At 53.2% G+C, this 21,258-nt stretch overlaps 1 protein-coding gene and 3 non-coding genes across 4 annotated transcripts in view; 3 read left to right on the top strand and 1 right to left on the bottom strand.

Moving 5' to 3' along the window:
- VAC14 (VAC14 component of PIKFYVE complex) overlaps positions 1–21,258 on the top strand; it is a 92,145-nt gene that overhangs the window by 7,908 nt on the left and 62,979 nt on the right. The window contains exons 2-9 of the mRNA XM_004584011.4: positions 4,578–4,728; positions 4,923–5,090; positions 5,801–5,863; positions 6,397–6,504; positions 6,936–7,045; positions 7,262–7,368; positions 8,200–8,334; positions 8,674–8,826. Coding sequence (XP_004584068.2) covers positions 4,578–4,728; positions 4,923–5,090; positions 5,801–5,863; positions 6,397–6,504; positions 6,936–7,045; positions 7,262–7,368; positions 8,200–8,334; positions 8,674–8,826 — 995 coding nt within the window. The remainder of the gene's footprint in view (positions 1–4,577; positions 4,729–4,922; positions 5,091–5,800; positions 5,864–6,396; positions 6,505–6,935; positions 7,046–7,261; positions 7,369–8,199; positions 8,335–8,673; positions 8,827–21,258) is intronic.
- TRNAG-GCC (transfer RNA glycine (anticodon GCC)) lies at positions 2,559–2,629 on the bottom strand. Its single transcript has one exon. It is a non-coding gene; the product is annotated as a tRNA-Gly (tRNA).
- TRNAG-GCC (transfer RNA glycine (anticodon GCC)) lies at positions 9,712–9,782 on the top strand. The gene has a single exon. It is a non-coding gene; the product is annotated as a tRNA-Gly (tRNA).
- On the top strand, positions 10,534–10,604 carry TRNAG-GCC (transfer RNA glycine (anticodon GCC)). The gene has a single exon. It is a non-coding gene; the product is annotated as a tRNA-Gly (tRNA).

Genomic DNA, 21,258 nt, shown 5'->3' with positions numbered 1-21,258 from the left:
CTGGCCTTGCAGCTGCACATCCCTTCCATTCATGTGGCTACTTAGGAGTAAGCATCCGCTCTGCATCTATCTTTAGGCCTTCCTCAGGAGCGAGGCACAGCTTCAGGGGTGTGAGCACCACCTGGGTGGTCTGCCCTGATTCTGACTGCACACTCAGCTGTCCCCTGAGCACGTGTGGGGCCAAGCATGCGGTGCACATGATCTCTCTCGAAACCATGCCCGGTCCTAGTCATCACTAATGCCTCCCTGCAGCAGGGGGAGCCTGAGGCCAATGGCCAAAACTTCCCCCACCTGGGACAGAGGCAGGGACATCACATCTAGGCATCCCCAATGTAAGAACAGGATCCCACTGCCTGGCACACAATGGGCATTTAGCTGGTAGCAGCTCTGGTATTTGCCAAGGTAGCTAGTATAACCTAGTAGGAGAGGTTTCAGACCTCAGGGTCAGAAAAGCCCAAATTTTATTTTTAGGCCCACTTTCTTCAAGTTGTGTGACTTTGCATTTGCTTCTCAACCTTTCTGAGTCTCAGTGTCTTCCAGCTATAAAATGGGTATAGCAGTCCCTGTGTGTGTGGTTTCCTCTCAAGTTTAAATCAGGTGCTGCCTGCAAAGGATCCAGCAAGCCTTCAGTCCTTAGCCAGTCCCTCCCTGTGTGTGGAGGAAGCCCGTAGAGATGTCTGAGTGCCGGGCATCATAGGAAAGTGGATGCAGAAGTTGTGTGTGTGCAGGGATCTGCCATCAGCGATGGGTTGTGCTCTGTTGGCAGCTGCAGGACCATCTGTGGGTTGTATAGTTGTCAAGAGTTTGAACCCCGTGGAACCCTTCAGAAGGGGCTCACTTCCTCAGGCTGGTTCAAATGAGTTTCAGTAGGAGACCTGTGAGTGGTGTGCGGTGAGCGCTTGGGATGCGCGCACCTTGTTTGTCCATCCATATGCAACCTGTGCCTATCACCAAGCTGCATAGGTGCCAAGGGTCCAGTGCAGACTGGGTCTGTGGCCCCCCCAGGTTGTCTTGAGCTGATCATGGTCCACAGGCATCCACCCCTCTCTGGGGCTCCTTGACCAGCAGGGAGGGGTGGCTGTGGGGAGTCTTTGTGGCCTTGTAGGTGGTGGTGTGGATGTGGTATGGCCCAGATGATGGTGTGGACGTGGTGTGGCTCACAGATGATGGTGTGGATGTGGTGAAGCCTGCAGGAAGTGCTCTGGGCATGGCATGACCACAGGTGGTGGTGCGAGCATGGCGTGGCTCACAGGTGGTGGTTCAGACATGGTCTGACCCACGCTCGGGCCTGTATGCTCTGAGGAACAGGTGTTTGTCCCGCTCTGCAGTACCCACGGCCAGATGATGATGAGGGCTCCAACCAAGCCCTTGAGGGCACCTCACAGGCCATAGTTTTTCAGGCACTTTTTGGAGGAACCCTGGTGGAGGGGGTTTTCTCCTGGTGTATGGAACAGTTGGGCCGCTGACCGTTATGTCAGTGGGGGGACCCAGGGATCTGTGCTGTGGGACTGTCTAGGCCAAATACCAACTTCAGATGAGCTCAGCCGCAGAGGTCCGGCTCGGGCTGCCTGCCTGCCATGAAGAGGTTTCCGACTTCACTTGACTCTGCTTCCTTTGTGGTGGTTTTCCCTCCACTCTTTCCTGTGAAGCATCCTGGCTGACTATTTGATTTCAATGCACCCAGTCAGGTGCACTTGAGGTCATATCCCATCTTGCGGGCATCTTTCCCCAGCCTCCAGCCACAGTCTAGCTCCCTGTGTTGTGTTTTGGCTTCCCGGGAGCAAGGTTGGGCAGCCCAGACACATGTGCCAGTGGTAATCTGCAGGTATCCATGACCTGTGACCCTTCCTTTCACCAAACCAAGTGCTCGCTCTTCTACCTCTGAGCCTTTGTGGGGCCGCATCCTGAATGGGCCAGAGCATACCCCTGCGTGTGCTCAGAGTGCTCTCCAGGGCTGGCCTTGCAAGCCACTCGCTGCCCAATGTCCTTGCTGGCCGCTGCTCACTTTGCAGTTTTCTTTCCAGGTGTTTTCCTTTGCTTTGCCTTGTAGCCCTTAAATACTCTCTTGTTTCCTCTCCCGTACCCCACCCCAACAGCCATCCCAGGGCCCTCAAGGGAGGGTGCCCTCCCTGGTGGCTTGGTGATTTTGGCCTGCGGTGAGGCTGTGGTTGGGGGAGCCCGTGCTGCCATGAGGGCTGAGTCTCCTGGGCCCTGCCTCTGCCAGGAAACCGTCGTCCTCCCACTCGTCCCTGTTGTGACTGTTCTGCAGAAACAGGTTGTGGCCACAGGGTGCTGTCTGAGCAGGACCAGGGGAGGGGTGTGCTTTGCTGCATCCTGTACCCTGGGCTGTCCAAGAACAGGGAGACACAGGCCCTGTGTCTTGTGGGATTCGGAGTTGTTTTGTTTTGTTTTGTTTAACACATTTAAAACTCAAGCTAGAAACAAATTGTTGGCAGTCTTCAGCCTGTATTCATAAATTCTTCTGGTGGTGAGAAAGCTAAATGCAGTCTGTCAGGATAAAAAATAATAATAATAAGTAAATAAGATTTGTCAGCTGCTGCATTGGCCGGGAATCGAACCCGGGCCTCCCGCGTGGCAGGCGAGAATTCTACCACTGAACCACCAATGCTCCAGCTGTCAGCAGCTGGAAGGGTACCTCCTTTAATCCTCCTGTGGGGCCCCTTGGCCTGTGTGCTGACTCAGAACATCAGGCCAGGCTCCCAGGCTGCCACATCACAGCTGCAGGCACAGAGAGCTCAGGCCCCAGAGCAGGAGGCAGAGGCCGGGATTGCGTGCAGCTCGCTGACCTTCAAACTCAAGCCAGAAATGAGCTCAAAAACACACTTGGATGGATGACTCTCTCCCTGCCTCTTGGCTCCTCGATATTCTTCTGTGTGAAGCTGTTGGCTTGTTCTTGGGTTTCCTGCTTGCTCCACATTGGAACCCCGCCAGGGCCAAGTGCTACTTGGAGGGAATGTTCCCTAGGTAAACGCTGCAGGGCCAGGCATCCCTGGCCAAGTCATGCTTCTTCTCAGGAGAACCCAGCTGTTTTTGGCAGCATGGGGCCCAGACTCAGAGGTGTCCTTGGCAGCTGCAGGCCTCATGCACTTGAGGTCAAGGCTGCTCTGGAAAGGTATGTGGAGGAGGCAGCTGTGTTTAAAAAAAAAAAAAAAAGTAGTAATGTGTTGCATTGGCTGAGAATCGAACCTCGGCCTCCCATGTGGCAGGCAAGAATTCTACCACTAAGCCACCAGTGCTCCAGCTGTTTTCAGAGGTGTCTGCCCAGCTGTCTCCATCACCACCCACACAGAAACTTGGGCAGCTTGCTGGGCCTCCACCCTGCTGGTGGCACATCCTTTCCAGTAGGCCAGAAGGCTCCAGGAGAACCATCCGGGCTGTACCTGTTAGGCCGCTGCACAAGGCAGACCTGTGCACTGGGTTCAGCTCCCCCAGAAGCCCTCAGTCACCCTCTTCCTACTCCCACTCTTCTGTTGAGTCCCTGCCCCCTGCTCTCAGCCACTGCCTCAGCCATGTTTCGGGGTCTGCCTCCCGACAGCTGCAGCTGCACTTCCAGGAGGTCTTGTTCCTGGCCTCAGTTCCCTTCCATCAGACCAGCACTCCATCCAGTGTCTCCCCACTGCCACCAGAGGTGACCAGGGACAGCGGATGTGTGAGTGTATCTCTCCATGGCTGGAAAACTATCACTGGCTCATCTCATCCCGAAGTCTCTCCAGCCACTATTCCCACACCCTGTCCCCAAGTGTGCCACGCTAGCCTGGTCCCTGTGCCCGAGACAGCCTGCCTGTTGTTACCTGGGAAGTGCCGGGTCACGCTCTAGCCCTGAGTCCAGTGGCAGCTCTCTGGCTGCCCTCCTGGAGGCCCAAGGAGAGTTAGCGCGTTGAATGGCCTTTCTCTTTTTCCTTTTTCATCAGACAGGCAGGAAGACCTCCTCCATCTGCTGGTTCATTCTACAAATGTGCACAGGAACTGGGGCTGGGCCAGGGACAGAAATAGTGTCTGGATCTCTCACGCCAGTGTCAGGGACCCAACCACCTGAGCCGTCACCTACTGTCTTAGGAACCAAAGCAAGGACTCAAACCGAGGCACCCCACAAAGGGGGCTCAGACGTCTTAGCCACCACTCTGAATGCCCACTCCCCGCGGTATGTTCTTGTGTGTTGTCACTTGCGTCATTTTGCTATAGTTGCCCACTAGACGGGATGCTGATGGGGATGTATGGCCCCCAGTGCTCTCCGTGGGAATAATGACACGGATGCAGAGAAACTGAGCAGGCATGAGAATGTCAAGTTGAGCAAGTGTGGGGAAAGGTGGTTGGCTCTGATGTCTTGTGATTGCTGGTGCATGCACTCAGACTCCCAAGAGCAAGGTGGCGCCACTCTGCCGCATTCTGTTGTGTACAAAGGGAAACTGAGAAGTTGCCCGCCTCCCAGTCAGCCTTGGAGCGGGAAGGTCCTGCCGCCCATTTGTCCTTCCCAGATAGTGCCTTGCTTTCCCACAGGGCCCACAGCAGGGCCACCTGATGTAACCCATCCCACAGCCCCTCTCCTCTCTCCACAGGCTGGTGCGAGAGTCTGTGGCGCAGAACAATGCCGTGCAGATCAAACACGTCATCCAGACCCTGTCCCAAGAGTTCGCCCTGTCCCAGCACCCCCACAGCCGGAAAGGGGGCCTCATCGGCCTGGCCGCCTGCTCCATCGCTCTGGGCAAGGTGGGCCTTTCTCCCAAGGGACAGACACACCAGTGGTGGCTGGGCCTCTGACCATGCCATGCAGGCCTGACCCCTCCTGGCAGGCTGACTCAGGCAGAGGTTTTGAGCCTGGCTATCCCCCAAGGGCGTCGGCCGCAGCCCCCAGGGTATGCCCCCTCTGAGCTGCCTGCCTGTCCCCCTCCTGCCTGTCCCAGGACTCAGGGCTCTACCTGAAGGAGCTGATCGAGCCAGTGCTGACCTGCTTCAACGACGCCGACAGCAGGCTGCGCTACTACGCCTGCGAGGCCCTCTACAACATCGTCAAAGTGGCCCGCGGTGCCGTGCTGCCCCACTTCAACGTCCTCTTTGATGGGCTCAGTAAGGTGACTGCTCCCCCTTCCGGCTGGGCCAAGCTTGGGACACACATGCACTCGCACAGCTTGACCTTCTGGAACTCGATGTGCGCGGGTGGCTTTCCCCACTTGCTAGAAGATGTGCATTGTCTTTTGAGTCTAATCATTTTTAAATAGCGTGGTTGGGATTTTTCTTCATTCTAATGTGGATTTATACATGTTGCGTCTTGTGCAAGTCCTGTCTGCCACCCAGGCAAGGCACAGAGGCAGAAAGTCCATGTGGCACTGCCCTCCGTGCTAGATGGCGAGTGGCAAGCCCAGGTGGCCCTCTGCCTCACGCGTGCTCTAACCCCTGCTCAGTTCAGAAGGGGCTCTGAGGTTCTCAACACCCCTCAAGCCTTTCCTAGCTCAATGAGGGTCTCCTGTCATCCCCGTGGACACCACAGCCTCCCCCGGCACCAGAATATCAGCCTCACAGAGGCCCCCTCCCAAGGGTAAGAGACCCGAGACGTCTGCAGCCTCCTGAGCCAGGTGCAGCAGGCCAGGCAGGCACTGGGCACAGCGGGCAGCTGCTCCCTCCACCAGTCTGTTTTGCCATCTTGCATTTGGCCACTGAGAGAGGTGCCTTTAAGATATTGCACACTTCCCGAGGCCTTGGCCATGGGTTGGCGGCAGATTCTTGTCTCACCTTTGACCATGACCGTGACCTCTGTGTTCTCTCCTGTGTCTTGACCTCCTAGTTGGCTGCTGACCCAGACCCCAATGTGAAAAGTGGATCTGAGCTCCTAGACCGCCTATTGAAGGTACAGGTTCCCTGTCCTCACTTGTTTCTTGAATCTGCTTTTCCTGTCTGTCTCTACAGCTTGCAGCTTCCGTCTTTGGCCTTTCCCTCTTCGTTAGTAAATTTAGACACAGTACAATCATCTCTGATGTATGATTCTTTCATAAACGGGTAGTGTTACGTCAGCAGCACAGCTAAAATGCAGAACATGCCATCGGTGTAACATTCCCACCAGAGTGGAGAAGGGTCCCCATCTCCTTCCACCCCTTTCCTGGAGCGCGGCTGGGCATGGTCATTTTTACCCCCAGGGAGAGGGAATTTGCATTTGTTTGTTTACCTTGACTTGGAGGCAGGCCTATATTCGGTCTCTCTCTTTGGCTTGTCCCTTTGGTAGGGGGTTATGATGGAATCCCCAGGGGTTTCTCATGGCTGGCTCGGCCTCTATCCCTTTCTGCCATGGGTGTCTACCCCATGGAGCCAGCCATGGGCCACCAAGTCAACCAGTCCGGGAGACCCTGTCCCCAATTCTCAGCAGCTCACTTTGCTTGGTTTCAGGACATTGTGACTGAGAGCAACAAGTTTGACCTGGTGGGCTTCATCCCCTTGCTGCGGGAGAGGATCTACTCCAACAACCAGTACGCGCGCCAGTTCATCATCTCCTGGGTAAGGCCAGGCCCCGTGCTCCCTGCGGGCAGCAAGTTGACTGCTGGGTTCAGCACTGCTCCCTGGCACACCCAGTGATGGCTGCAGGGGAGCCACCTTGTGACTCCTCTAGTGGCCATGACATCTGAGCATCTGGAACCATTTATCCAGCTCCACTGCCAGACCTGTCCTATGAACCCCAAAGTGAGCTCAGAAAGCACCCTCTTTTCTCTTGGAGGCCAACATGGCTGTTTGCAGTAACCATGCCCCGTCCAGCCGTCTGCTCTGCCCATCCATCAGTTCTCCTCAGGCCCCTGAATTCCCTCAGGACTGATTAGCCTCGCTTGCCCCTTGAGCCAGCTGCTGCCCAGCCCCCTCTCCTGTGGGACACTGAGAAGGAGGCAGGGTCTTGGCCTGCTGTGACTCTGTCTCCGGCTGCTGTACCTCGGCAGATCCTGGTTCTGGAGTCAGTGCCGGACATCAACCTACTTGACTACCTGCCAGAAATCCTGGATGGACTCTTCCAGATCCTGGGGGACAATGGCAAAGAGATTCGGAAAATGTGAGTATTAGGGCGGGCAATGCATACAAAGTGCATACAGACTCCACAGATCTCACTAAACACAATCTGGAAGAGCCAGGAGCACCTCCTGCCAGCCCCAGCCTCTGAACACCTGGAAAGGCATAGTGTGTTTGCACCCGGGTGGCTGGCCCACAGTAGAAATGGGCACTGGCCGAGGTGCCACTGGCCATGGCTGACCTGCCATTTCCATTCTAGGTGTGAGGTGGTTCTCGGGGAGTTCTTGAAAGAAATCAAGAAGAACCCCTCAAGTGTCAAGTTTGCGGAGATGGCCAACATCCTGGTGATCCACTGTCAGACCACGGGTGAGCGTGCCCAGGCCCCGTCGCCCTCACAGAAGCCCCCCATCTCTCCCTGTCTCAGCTTCAGTCGGGAGGGAGGGACCTTGGTGGGGGTGTTGGCTAGTGCCACATTGAGCCCCAAGAGTGGTAGAGTGATCTTGTGGAGTGGGTAAGATCAGGGAACCTTGCAGGCAACCTCAGCCTTAGCTCTGAGAGCTGATGTGCTTGGAGGTTGATGTTATCTGTTAGCTTGCACTGGGTACCAGGCCATCACAAAGCACATGCTTAAACCGGTAGTCCCTGACTGGTCGCAGGTCCCCTAGGTGATTCTTCTCCCCTGGGCTGGGCTGGGCCAGGTGTGGCCAAACACCTACCATCAGCTGGAGCATTGGCAGGGCTGAGTAACCTGGGATGGTGTCACTCAGCACCTGGTTCCTGTGTCACAGCACCCAGCAGGCTACCCCAGGTACGTTGCTGTGGCATCAGCAGGAGTCCAGGAGAAATGGCGGAAGTGAGCAAGAATCTCTAAGCCTTGGTTTAAGCCAGATCTCCCACCACTTCCACCATGTGCTAGTGGCCAAGGTCGAAAGGCCAGCTGAGATTCAAGGGTGAGGAAATAAGCTTCACTCTGTGGAGACAAGGGGTAGGTAGTCTCCGGCCAGTCACAGTCTGGCCTGGGCTGTTACTCCCCTCCAGTCCATGTCTATAGACAAGCACATGACATGGGAGTGTCAGCGAGGCTGTCGAGGCCCTGGGCTCCCTTGGTCCCTGAGTGCCATCCTGCATGTGTGGTCGCTGGGAAGGAGCACTTGGCTGCTCGGCTCACAACCTGGTCCCTGCCCACTCTCCTTCCAGACGATCTGATCCAGCTGACAGCCATGTGCTGGATGCGCGAGTTCATCCAGCTGGCTGGCCGGGTGATGCTGCCCTACTCCTCGGGGATCCTGACCGCAGTCCTGCCCTGCCTGGCCTACGACGACCGCAAGAAAAGTATCTTTTACTCTGGGAGAGAAGAAACCAGGGCAGCCCAGTGGGAGGGACCCTGAAGTGCAAGTGGGGGCTTCATTAGGGTCCATTTCACTCCAGACAGACCCCCACATCCAAGGCCATGCAAGCTGGCTGGCCCCAGTCTTCCCTGGGTGCTGACAGGCCTGGAGCAGTCTCCCAGGCCCCACATCCTGAGCTCACACATCTGCCCCTTGGAGAGCCACCGAGAAGAGAAGGGACCCTAGGAGAAAAACTAGGAACCACTGGGGTACCAGCGTGGCAGGAGATGGAGACCCGGGCCGAGGGCTTCCCTGCTGGGCTGCTCCTTACCTCGGGGCTCAGGCATCAAGGAGGTGGCCAACGTGTGCAACCAGAGCCTGATGAAGCTGGTGACCCCCGAGGATGATGAGCCGGATGAGATGAAGCCAGGGGTGCAGAGGCCAGTGGAAGGCAACCCTGATAGCTCCTTGGCGAGGCAGGAGGCATCAGCCACTGGTGAGTAAATGCCCCACCTCTCACCTCCTCAGAGGACCTCCAAGGAGACAGTGGTTGCATAACTTGTCCCAGGGGCCTCTCCTAACGAGCCTCAGCTGCTTGTGTATGTCAGCTCACTGGTGAAAGCCTTCCCTCACAGGGAAGGCCAACTGCACAACCTGGCCCTGGCTGCTGGTCAGTGTGGGCTTAGGAATGGAAGCCAGGCAACCAAAGCTCTAACAGTCTCAAAGGCCATGGCATCCTGCCTTCATCTTTCTCGGTGTGGTAGCAGCTGCCATGTAGGAGGCTGTGGACTCTGACAGGAGGCCCAGCTGCATGGGTCACTGCTTTCCTACAGACCTTCGGCCTCCAACCGCTCCCCACCAGATGGTCTCCTCTGGGATAAAAGGTTAAGAAAATTCACTGCAACTTGGGAGTTGGGAGTTCTTCTGTGTTGTCCTTTCAGGCTCTTGGCTTGATTTTCTTGTTTATCTGCATCATAAAGAGAAGCCCGGTGTACTGATTGGGCCCTGAGTTTGACTCTCACTTCATCTCTGCAGGGTCCCAGTGTGTCCTCACTGAGGGGCACTGCTCAGCTTTGGGGTGATGGCCCCTCTTTGCAAAATTAGCCAGAAATAAGCTTGACATTAGGGTGGCAGGGTCAGGTCAGAACATGCTGCACCAGGGAGGTGGCAGAGTTGTTAAAGCTCTTCAGAGCATCTGAGCAGAATGTCACAATGTCAGGTCAAAGTGCGTGCAGCCACAGCGGCTGCTCCACAGGTCCAGCTGGTAGAACTGAGCACCATTCCCTGCTCTACTGGTCTCGGGTGTCAAGTTACAGCTATGCCTGCACCTCTGGGATTCAGAGCAGCAAAACCACTGTAGGCAGAGCTGCACACAGCTGGAGCATTGGTGGTTCAGTGGTAGAATTCTCGCCTGCCACGCGGGAGGCCCGGGTTCGATTCCCGGCCAATGCAGTAGCTGACAACTTTTTGGCTACTCCTAGAGATCAGAATGAGCCTTCCCAGGGGGCAGCTGTGTGATGAGGACAAACTGGGACCTCAGGGGTGGACTTTTCCTGTGATCTCTCATGCACTTGTGAGATGGAGTTTTTTGCTTTGTTTTATTCTGTTTTGTTTCTGTTTCCTGATTCTCATATTTGGAAAATATAAAGTATCCAGACCAGTCCCTACTAAGGGTTGGATAGTTAGTATTAAAATTCTGGCATATTTTTAGGTTTGCATATGTATTTCTATTCATTTGATACAACCTAACTGATACACAATGTTTTTTGTTCCATAATGAGATGTTTTTGTTCCATAATGAGTCTGTTTTACTTTGTCTTGAGGTAAGGGTGGTACCTCTTACATGGTGGAGTCTGAAAGGAGCTTCAAGTTTTCCTGGGCTGGGGAAAGCAAGTCCTAGAACTGACTGCTGACAGAGCGTGGCTGCTTTTTGGAACTGTTCTGGAAATAAATAGTGCTGATGCTTGCACAACCTTATAAGTGTACTACAAAGCACCCAGTTGCATAGGGAAAGTTTTGAATGAGATGTTAGCAGTGTGAATTATATCTCGGGTTTTCCAGAACAAGCGCTCTTTCCTGCTCAGTAGAGCGGGCAGTGCCTGCTGCTTCCTCTCTGCTGGTGTGGCAGCAAGTCAGCCCTCTGAAAGAGGACTGCTCCACCCTGTCATTGTGGCAGCAACTAAACAGCATCCCATCAGCTGGAGCATTGGTGGTTCAGTGGTAGAATTCTCGCCTGCCACGCGGGAGGCCCGGGTTCGATTCCCGGCCAATGCAGCTAATTTTCAGCTTTTTAGGAAATTTTCCTTAGCCTTCTGCAAACAGCTGCCAACCTTGGGGATTATGATCCTAAATCGGGATCCCTTCAGGCAGTGTGACTGTAGGTTTTACTGCCTCATAAACAGCATTTCAGCAAACAAAAATCTTGCCTGATTATCATTCCCTGTGATGGTAGCTGCTAATTTGAGGCCTTCATATCCACTCTCAGCACCATTCAGCATGTAGCTAACCTCCAGTCTGTGAGAAGGGCCTGGTAAGCCAAGAGGGGAGTTAGTGCGTCAGCTGGCAGGTTAATCCCAGCCCCGCCCACTTACCCTACCTTCTGTACTCCCTCTGCACCATCACTGGTCAAGGACTGAAGCACCCTGCCTGGTCTTCTCGCTCAGTCTCACTGTCCCTGACTTAGCCTGCGCCAGTGCATCCACAGCCCCACATCCTAGATGAGATTTCCAGGGCGTCTCTCCTCCTCTGACCCTGGCTTCCAGCTGTGGCAGCCCCTCTGCCGACTTAACCACACCACATTGGAGGAAGCCACCACGCACAGTCCCTTGCCTACTTCTAAGTTCTCAGGCGTGGACTGTGTCCAGCCTGCTACCCTCCGTGTCATTCCCTGGTGATCTCACATCATAGGGAAGATTCTGGGGCCCAAGCAACCTGCTCTCAGTCCCTCTCTGCTGCTCGGGGCAGAGCCACATGGTCTTTCCAAGGTTCCAATTCCTTGTTTGTTAAGTCAGGTCATTGGTAATAATGCCCAGCTTGGAGTGTGCTTGTGTCAAATGAGATTGTGTGTGTGTTGTACATGCAGACACCTAACAACAGGTACTGCAGGATTAAGTTGTTTTAGTACAAATGCTCCTTGACTTACGATGAGGCTTCACTCATGATACACTGACAGTATCATAAGTTGGAAATGCCAGGCTGGGGCCAGTGTGGCATGATGGATTAAGCCACAGCTTGAGCTGTTAGCAGTCCCCCATGGGAGTGCCAATTCAAGCGTAGGCTGCCCTGCTTCCCGTTCAGCTCCCCTACTATTGCACCTGGAAAAGCAACAGATGACCCACGTGCTTGGTCCCCTGCACCTATGTGGGAGACCCGGAAGTAGCTCCTCACTTCTGTCTAGCCTAGCCCTGGCCATGGCAGCCATCTAGAGAGTGAACCAACTGAGGGAAAATCTTTCTGTGTAATTTTTTCAGATCAATAAAATCTTAGAAAGAGAGAAAAAAAATCCTGGGCTAAGCTATATCTTAGCCTGGTGTGCCTTAAACTCCCTTCATCTGGGCAAAGTCATCTAACACAAAGCCTGGTTTTTTGGGGTTTTGTTTTTTTTTTTTTTTGTAAGACTTTTTTTTTTATTGGAAAAGCAGATATACAAAGAGAAGGAGATACAGAGAGAAAGATCTTCCATCTGCTGTTTCACTCCCCAAGCAGCTGCAACAGCCAGAATGAGCCCAATCCTAAGCCAGAAGCCAGGAGCCTCTTTGGGTCTCCCATACGGGTGCAGGATCTGAAGGCTTTGGGTCGTCCTCCACTGCTTTTCCAGGCCACAGACAGGGAAGGGAGCTGGATGGAAAGTGGAGCAACCAGGATACGAACTGGCGCCCATATGGGATCCTAGAGCATGCAAGGCGAGAACTTTAACCGCTAGGCTGCCATGCCGGGCCCAGAAAGCCTGTTTTATAAGTGTTGATTGTGTCATGTAAGCTTTTTAATCTTATTTTTATTTGGCGTAGTCCACCTTGGAGTCTCCATTTGCCCAGATTTTCACTGCCAACACATGACTCGGGTAGTTGATTGATTTGCTGTGTCCTCCATCCTCTGTTGTGGTACCAGGTGTCCTCTGCAGGCTCCGATGGACTGCCATATGCTCCAAGTGCACCTGGACAAGCTGTCCATTGCTCCATCCGAGCCTCTGAGGAGGCTCCGCCCTGACACTTGCACTCCATGGTCAGACCATGGAACCTGCACTTCAATTCATGGTTGAAATTCTGAGTCCAGCAGTTCAATAAGGCAGATCCCCAAAGAAACTTTGTCTGAGGTGATCCCAGACCAGATTCTTGTGTGTGCTTGCTAGTGCAGGGCCTGACACAGTCCGTCACCTCAGCCAGCCTATGCATATGCTTATTTTTATTTGAAAGGCAGAGAGACAGATGAACAAAGATGTTCCATCCACTGATTCACTCCCCAGATGCCTGCCACAGCCAAGCCTGGGCAGACCAAAACCAGGAGCCCAGAATTCCATCCAGGTCTCCCACATGGAGCACAGAGTTCCAAGTATTTGAGCTGTTAGCTGCTGCTCCCAGGGTGAGCATTAACAGGAAACTGAATTGGAAGTGGAGAAACTGGGACTTGAACCCAGGTCCTCTAGTGTGGGATGTAGGCACCCGTCCTGAGAAGCATCCTCACTACCGCATCTAACACCCAGACCTCCTGTGCACCGTAAAGCTGCGAAGTCACCGGTCGGCCTTCCAAGACGGAGACCACCGTCTACACTTAGAACTAAGCTGTAGACTTAGTAACGCAGTCAGAGGCAAGGCTGCTGTTCCCTTGTTTCCTGCCAGCAGGGCCCACGGGGTCATGGGTTCTAAATGAGGGCTCGTGCAGGGTCGGGGCTGTGCGGGTACTGAGCCGCATCCTCTGCAGAGCTGTGACCAGGCTGTGGGCACCACAGATGCAGGCCGACCAGACCTGCATTTGGACGGTTTTCCTCTTGTGCCCTAAGCTTGTGCTTGCCTTCGGCCCCTGTGCTTCATTCTCGTTGCGGAGGAACGTGTGTGCTTATAGAGAGTCCTCACCATCATCTCACTCGGAAATTGTTATGGGCAACTTCGGAGTGCATCTGCAGTCTTTTTAAACAGTGGCTTTTGTGTTTCATTTGTTCTGCTAAAAAAAAAAGGGACGGTGGGATTTAAAACCTGCTTTTGGAGTGTATGGGTTTAGTGGCTTCAGTGTGTGTACAAAGTTGCTCTGACAAAGGCAGCTCCATACCATGAACAGGAGCCTCAGCCTCCTATGTCTCTGAGTCTGTGTGTTCTAGACATTTCCAAGAAGTGAACTCGGGCCCTGTATGTCCTTTTGTACTTATTTCCTCCCCTTTGTTTCCCGGGCTCTCGCGTGTCATACCAGAACTTCATTTCTTTCTGTGACTGCTGTGCCGTTGTATGAAGAGACCACGTTTTGTTCACCCATTCTTCACCTGATGCTGCTGTCTGTTGTTGCCACTATTTTTTTTTCCTAAGTGGCAACCAGTATGCATTGACTACATCCCTTTTGGGCAGCACTGTAAAATTGATTGTTTGAGGGGCTCGGCGGCGTGGCCTAGTGGCTAAGGTCCTCACCTTGATCCCGTATGGCTGCTGGTTCTAATCCCGGTAGTTCCACTTCCTCTCTCTCTCTCCTCCTCTCAGTATATCTGACTTTGTAATAAAAATAAAATAAATCTTAAAAAAAAAAATTGATTGTTTGAATAAAATCAGTCTTTGGAGCAGACAATTCAAATAGTTCTTTTGTCTTAAAGGTACATCTTTTCCCCTGTTTAAAGATTTCTTTCATTTATTTGAAAGTCAGTTACAGACTGAGAAAGAGAGTGAGATCCACATTCTCTGGCTCACTCCCCAGATGGCTGCAATGACTAGGGCTGGGCCAGGCTGGAGCCAGGTCTCCCACGAGGGTTAAGGTGCCTAAAGACTGGCTGTCCTAGGCAGTTAGCAGAGAGCTGGATTAGAAGTGGAGTGGTGAGGCTAGTGCCATGGCCAACTCCTTGAAGCTTCCACCTGCAGTACCAGCATTTCATGTGGGTACCAGTTCGAGTCCCAGGTGCTCACTTCCAGTCCAACTCCCTCTTTATGGCCTGGGAAAGCAGCAGAGGATGACTCGTGTTTGCATTCCTGTATCCACGTGGGATGCCTGGAGGAAGCACCAGGCTCCTGGCTTTGGACAGACCAAGCCCTGGCTGTTGTGGCCATTTAGGGAGTGACCAATGGACGGTGGATCTTGATCTTTTCTTTTCTCTCTGTAAATTTGCCTTCCAGGTAAAAATAAATGTATCTTTAAAAAAGAAAGAAAGGGCAGCTGGGACTTGAACCAACAAATTGTATAGGATACCTGCACTGCAGGCAACAGCTTTACCCACTGCACCAGAGCACCTGCCCTGTTATTCATTTCAACAGGCAAAAATAACGCAGAGGGGCTCCCATCTATTGGTTTCCTCCCAGTGCCCACAACGAGGCTTAGTTGGGGTTCGAACTGAATCAGGGCCAGGGGCGGAGCCAGGATCACAATCCAGACCGCCCAGTCCCTAGTTCCTCCACAGGCATGGCAAGGCCCTAACCACAGAAGCCTTCCCTGCTGCATTGCCAAGAAGCTGGAGGTAGGAGCTGGAGCCAGGAATTGAAACCAGGCAGTGGGTGAGGGGAGGAGTGCTTAACTGCCAGGCTAATCATCCACTTTGGGGATACATTTTATAGTTTGCTTTTTTGCTGTAATCTGAATTCTATTTCTGTACCATACTTACATAATATTTCATTTCATTAGGATAGATAGATAAGCCACAGTTTATTTAATCAACTGCCTGTTGCAGATCATTTGGTATTTTCTAATTTTATCTTAATCTTACAAACCCTGGTAAAACAAACTGTCATGTAGAAAAACTTAGCTGCTAAAAAAGAGCTTTCCAACATAAAAATCTCATAGGCATACATAATAGTTTTTTAAAGGATGAATTCTTGGGCTTTTAAGGCTTTGCATAGGTGCTCCCCCAGCTCCTGCAAGCTTGCCTGGGTTTCCACTTCCACAAGCAGAAGTGGCCTTGGAGGAGTAAGCAGGGGTGCCCCAGAAGAAGAGGAGGGCAGAGGAGTGCCATGCCCTGGGAGGTGGGAGCACACCGTCAGTGGGCTTGGGGCTGGACGCAGGTGGGAGCACACTGGAGGGGAAATGTCGGTGGGCTTGGAACTGGATGCAAGTGGCAGTGCGCTGGAGGGGAAACATTAGTGGGCTTGGGGCTGGATATAGGTGGGAGCGTGCTGGAGGGGGAATGTCGGTGGGCTTGGGACTGGATGCAGGTGGGAGCATGCTGGAGGGGGAATGTCAGTGGACTTGGGGCTGGATGTAAGTGGGAGCATGCTGGAGGACAGATGGGCATCCCTGTTGGCCGATCTGCCAGAGTGGGCAGGTCAACCAGGCCATGTACCTGCAGCCTATCCCCAGAGCTCTGTACATTGCATTTGTCCTCAAGAAGCAGTAGTGGGCGTAGATGTTTTCTCTGTAGATGGTCTTCATAGCTAGTGTGTGCCTAGGGGCTCCCTGGGGCAGGCTGCTGAGGAATCCGCCTTCATTTTGGGTGCCAGGTGCCCTGGCTGTGCCATGAGTTTCCCAGAAGGATCACTCCAGCTGCCGGGGACTCAGGGACGCCAGCCAGGGCATGGTCCTTTGGAATGCAGGCGTTAGAAGGTGACTGCACATGAAGTGTAAGTCAGTCGAGTACAAGAACAGAGGTGCCGTTGACTGAGATGGGGCAGCCAGTGGTGAAGAGCAGGTGTGTGGGCAGGAAGGAAACAGGTGAACTCAGGCCATGCTATGTACATGACGCCTGCTCAGCCTCTGGCTGCCTCTCCACCGGGCAGTTCCTGGCAAGTAGGCAGCCATGTCCCTGGGAGAGTGTGCTTGTCGGGAGGGGCTGAGCAGTGGGTGGGAGATGCCCAGACAGTAGCAGGTGAGGTGTGTATTTTAGTGGAGAAACCACAGCAGGTGTAATCCGTACCTATCACTGCTGTTACAGTGAGCACAGACTGCAGTGGCTTCAGACAACTGTGTCTGTTACCTTAGAATTCAGGAGTAATCCTGGTTAGCAGGGCTGGCCCTTCTAGGACCTCTCTCAGCGGATCGCTTTGCTTGTCAGTTCAGCTTCTTTTGTTGTTTTTCCCTAAGATTTATTTAGTTAGTTATTTACTTATTTGAAAGGCAGAGTTACAGACAGAACAAGAAATATTCCATCCTGGCTCATTCTCCAAGTGACTGCAACAGCCAGGACCGTGCTGAGTTGAAATAAGGAGCCTGGAGGCTCTTCAGGGTCTCCCATGGGAGCACAGGGGCCCAAGCAGTTAGGCCATCCTCCACTGCCTCCCCAGGCATATCAGCAGGGAGCTGGATCAGAAGTGAAGCAGCCGGGACTCTAACAGGTGCATCCCCTCCAACTGAACTGCTGATCTCAGAACCCCAACCATGAAGAGACTATGTCAGCCAGTGGATTCTGAATAGATTTCATCGCGACTGGAATGGCGAGATTGGCAGCAATTCAGACCTGTTGAACTATCAAAACTGCTTGAGCAGGACCCTTGGAGCGTGCCTCCCACTGGGGACCTGGGATGGGTGGGAGGCTGGGTGGGGCTTCTCCCTTTGTTTCTCCCCTGACCCCAGATACAGGGGAAAAATGATGATATTAGTGTGGAAAAAAAAAAAAACCACTGGCATCATAGGTGATAGCTTGGCCTGCTGCCTCAGACCCCCAGCTTCTAAGGCTAGCTGCATTCTTGGCTTATAGCCCTATCCTAATGTGCCATAAAAACCCAAACAAGAGAGACTGCTGTGTAGCCTGAATGTAGAACCAGGAGGGGAGAGGAGTGGGTGCACTGTCTGTGGTTCACCACTGACCCACTTTCTGCTTTGATCCATTGTATAACCTCGGTCTCAGTGTCCCCATCTGTAAAACGGATCATCAGCACACTAAAGGAATTTATGAGGAGGCTAGAAAAAGGCCCAGCACCAGGGCAGCTGTGTGCACACCTCACAAATTGCTGACCCCATCTGTCATCTGTCATTGAGTGTATTTCCCAAAGATCGGAGCCCCTTTCCTAAACATTGCCACAGTTCCATCCTTGTACCTCAGGAAAGGCTGGTCCATGAACCGCTCAGGGCCCGTGCTTGCCCTCGGCGCGCGCGGAGGTTCCTGTGCTTCTCGCCATCATCTTGCCTTCTGTTCTTTTCTTCCCCTTTTTATTTTCTTCTCCTTTCCTTGTGGTTTATTTTTTAGACCTGTGGTGTTTTTGTCAGGGTCGTCTGTTCCCTGTATTCCCTGAAGGTTAGTAGCCAGTGCTGCTTAATCAGACTCGGTTTCAAAAGCCTTTGGTAAGAATTTCTTACATGAAATTCACAAGCACAGATTATGCAGAAAAATGTGGACGAACCATGTTCCCATCTTCCCCTTTGCAGATGATACACAGAGAAAGGATGTTGATTTAGTTCACAGTCTTGGAGGCCAAAGACCCAGCAGCCTGGGATTGGCTCAGCCTGGGACCGCTTGGCTCCAGCACATTGTGGCCAGCAGCAGCACAGCAGGTGTGTGTGCACGAGGATATGTGTGGTGAGACAGGAAGCTAAAGGGCAGAGAAGTTGCCACGTTGTTCCCTAACAACCCACTCTCCAGGGAAGTCACTGAAAGCCCTCCCAAGAACAGCATCCCCCAGTGACCTGACTACCTTGCACTTAAAGGGCCCACCACCTGTCGCATCACTTTCAGCACTTGAACCCTTGGAGGATAAGCCACACCCTAAATCATAGCATGCATGACATTTACTTCAAAAACTGGTGTACCCAGAAAATGTTTACAAGACCCAGATATTTCCCCATCAAAAACCTTGGTATTCAGCACAAGGGAATAAACAAACAAACAAACAAGCCTCTTAGAAGAAAAAAAACTGGGAGGAGAATGTGAGGAAGGTGGTGTGAGAAGGAAGCCAGCGCTCCTTGCAGTACAGATGTTGCCATGGCTCTCACAGAGTGCTGGGCATCATTTTAAGCAGCTGGATGTGGGCTTATTGTCATGGTCAGCAACTGACTGGTGCAGGTTTTCCATCATAACCCCTGCCGTACAGGCCAAGGCCAAGAGGCCTGTTCAAGGTCACAGCTGGTCAGTAGGGAACCGGGGCTCAAGAGGCTGGCTGACCTGTGTGCCCAAGCACCACCTGGCTCTGCAGCTCCCCCCACCCACCCACCGCACAAGTTGCAGCGAGGGCTGCTGAGCTCGGCTGGGAGGCCAAGAACGGCAAGGCACCGAGTTTATTCACCCCGCTGGCAAACATTCGCAGCATCCCTACCCTCCCTAGGCGAGGCTGTGGGAGATGGGTGCCCTTCACACGGCAAGAACATGGAAATTGCTAAAAGTCTTTCTAAAGGGCAACCTGGTGACTCGGGACCCCGTGCAGAAGGAAGTGTGGGAGCAATGGAAGAGCGAGTTTAGGAGGCGCATACCCGGCGTCAATACCATTTAATCCATTGATGTGTGCGTTTCCAGAAGGGAAGAGGGAAAGTGGCTCCTGGGATTTGGCATCCCAGACCCTGCCTCAGTCTGTCGTCACATGTCTGGCGTTCTCACCTTTCCCTGGGCCTTGGTGCAGCAGACACCACACCCCACCCAGGTGTTCGAACCTCAGCCTAGGGCTCAGGCCACTGTCCCCACTGAACCTTGTCCCATCCCCCTTGGGACCTCTGGGCCAGGAAGGGACAGGTGGCAGTGGAGAGCTCCTCTGTCTGCAGCCCCACCCCTGGACTGAGGCTGCTGGAAGATGCACAGAGCGGGAAAGGCAAGGTGCAGAAGCCACATGCTGCTCCCATTTATATTTGCAGGGTGCGAAGAAGGACCTGAGGCAGCTGGCTGTCCAGAGAGAACAGGTGTATGTCACTCAGTTTGGGAGGTTTGAGTCTGTGACCCGGCAGCCTCGCCGGTCTGTCTGGGATGCGGATAGCAGATGGCAATGGCAGACCACCTGCAGAGGAGGGTCAGAGAGAGACTGGGACCGGTGCCAGCCTTCAGTAGTACCTCTGGCAAGTTCTGCAACCCTGGGGTATGCCCCCAGTGACCTGAGCACCTCTCACGGTCCGACTCCACCTTGCTTAAGTTTCCTCCCTGTTGGAACCATAAACTTAGAATTTGAAAGTGCTGTGTGAGTTTGAAGGCCAAGTCACAAATTTCAGCCACAGCAAAAGCTGGCCAGGGAGAAGCAGGCGTGTAATACAGTGGGGTGAGCCTCCACTTGGGATGCCTGCATGCCACATCGCAGGGCCAGTCCCAGTGCCTCCACAGCCCGGCTTCCTGCTAACGCAGCCTGGGAGGCTAGAGATGAAGGCCCAAGTACCTGTGCCCTGCCGCCCGCGTGGGAGACCAGGGTGGGCTGGTGCATTCCTGGCTTTGATCTGCTGCCCAGGATCAGTTGCAGACGTTTGGGGAGTGAACCAGTGAATGAAGATTCTGCATCTCTCTGCATTTCTAATAAATATACATATATTTTTTAATTTTTAAAGAATGCTTTTTGGAGATCCAGTAGATAGCTCAGCCAGCGTCAGGCATGATCTTCAGCACATGTGCTGTCCACGAGGCTGGGAGAATCTGCTCAGGCCTGCAGAGCTCACTGACTGCGCATGTGTGGGTACCACATCTGGTTTTATGGCGCAGTAGTGTTCCATCACGTGGCTATGCCACATTGCGTGCCTCTGTCCGTCAGGGGATGGGCATTTGGGTCATTGGATTTTTTTAGGCTCTTGTAAATGATACTGCTGTGAATGTCAGGTGCTGGTTTTACAGGAACATATGTTTTTATTCTACACACCTAGAAGTGGTCTACACACTTGCTGGGTCTGTGGTAACACTGTACTTAGCCTTTGGAGACAAGACCAGACTTTTCCAGTAACCGCACCATCTTGCATAGTGGAGGGTGCTGCTTTCTCCAGTGCTTGTCATTATTACTCCTAGCGGAAGTGAAACGGTATCTCATTTTAGTTTTGACCAACATCCTCTGTTGGCTGACAGTGCTGTGTACCCAGTTTGTGTTTGCGTGTGTATGTGTGTTTCATTTTTATTTAGTTAGTTAAGAAGCAGATAAAGACATAAGATAGGGTTCCTGCCCACTGGTTCAATCCCACAGATGCCTACAACAGTTGAAGATGGGTCAGGCTGGGGCCCAGCATGATAGCGTAGCAGTTAAAGTCTTCGCCTTGAACATGCTTGGATCCCATATAGGCACCAGTTCTAATTCCGGCAGCTCCACTTCCCATCCAGCTCCCTGCTCGTGGCCTGGGAAAGCAGTCAAGGGCGGCCCAAAGCCTTGGAACCCTGCACCCATGTGGGAGACCCGGAAAAGGCTCCTGGCTTCTGATTGGCTCAGCTCCAGCCATTGCGGCCACTTGGGGAGTGAATCATCGGACGGAAGATGTTCCTCTCTGTCTCTCCTCTCTGTTTATCTGCCTTTCCAATAAAAATAAATAAGTCTTTCAAAAACAAAGATGGATCAGGGTCAGGCTGAGACGAGAACTGGGAACACTAATCCGGGTCTTCCCCGTGGGTGATAGGGACCCAGCTACTTGAGTCACACCTGCTGTCCACCAGGGCGCACAGCAGAGCGAGCTGGTGTTGGGAGCTGGAACGGGAGCCCACTGCAGGCGCCATGACAGGGAGTGCTGTCCTCTGAGCCGCCAGGCCGGACGCCTACCCCTGGGAAGTCACTTTCTGTCCCCATGGCCCTGGAGCCTGCAGTCCCTGCTGATCCCCAAGACGTGTTCCCCAGATGTTGTCCTTGTCAGATCCTGGCACCTGCAAACTCGCCAGGCTGTGTACCGTCCCAAGAGCGCTGAGGACTGCATAGGCTGCTGTTCCTTTTCAAGAGCC

Source organism: Ochotona princeps, chromosome 16 (genome assembly GCF_030435755.1).
Source record: "Ochotona princeps isolate mOchPri1 chromosome 16, mOchPri1.hap1, whole genome shotgun sequence".
Lineage (NCBI taxonomy): Eukaryota > Metazoa > Chordata > Mammalia > Lagomorpha > Ochotonidae > Ochotona > Ochotona princeps.
Note: the sequence above shows the minus strand (reverse complement) of the source record. Positions and strands in the feature narration are given on the sequence as shown.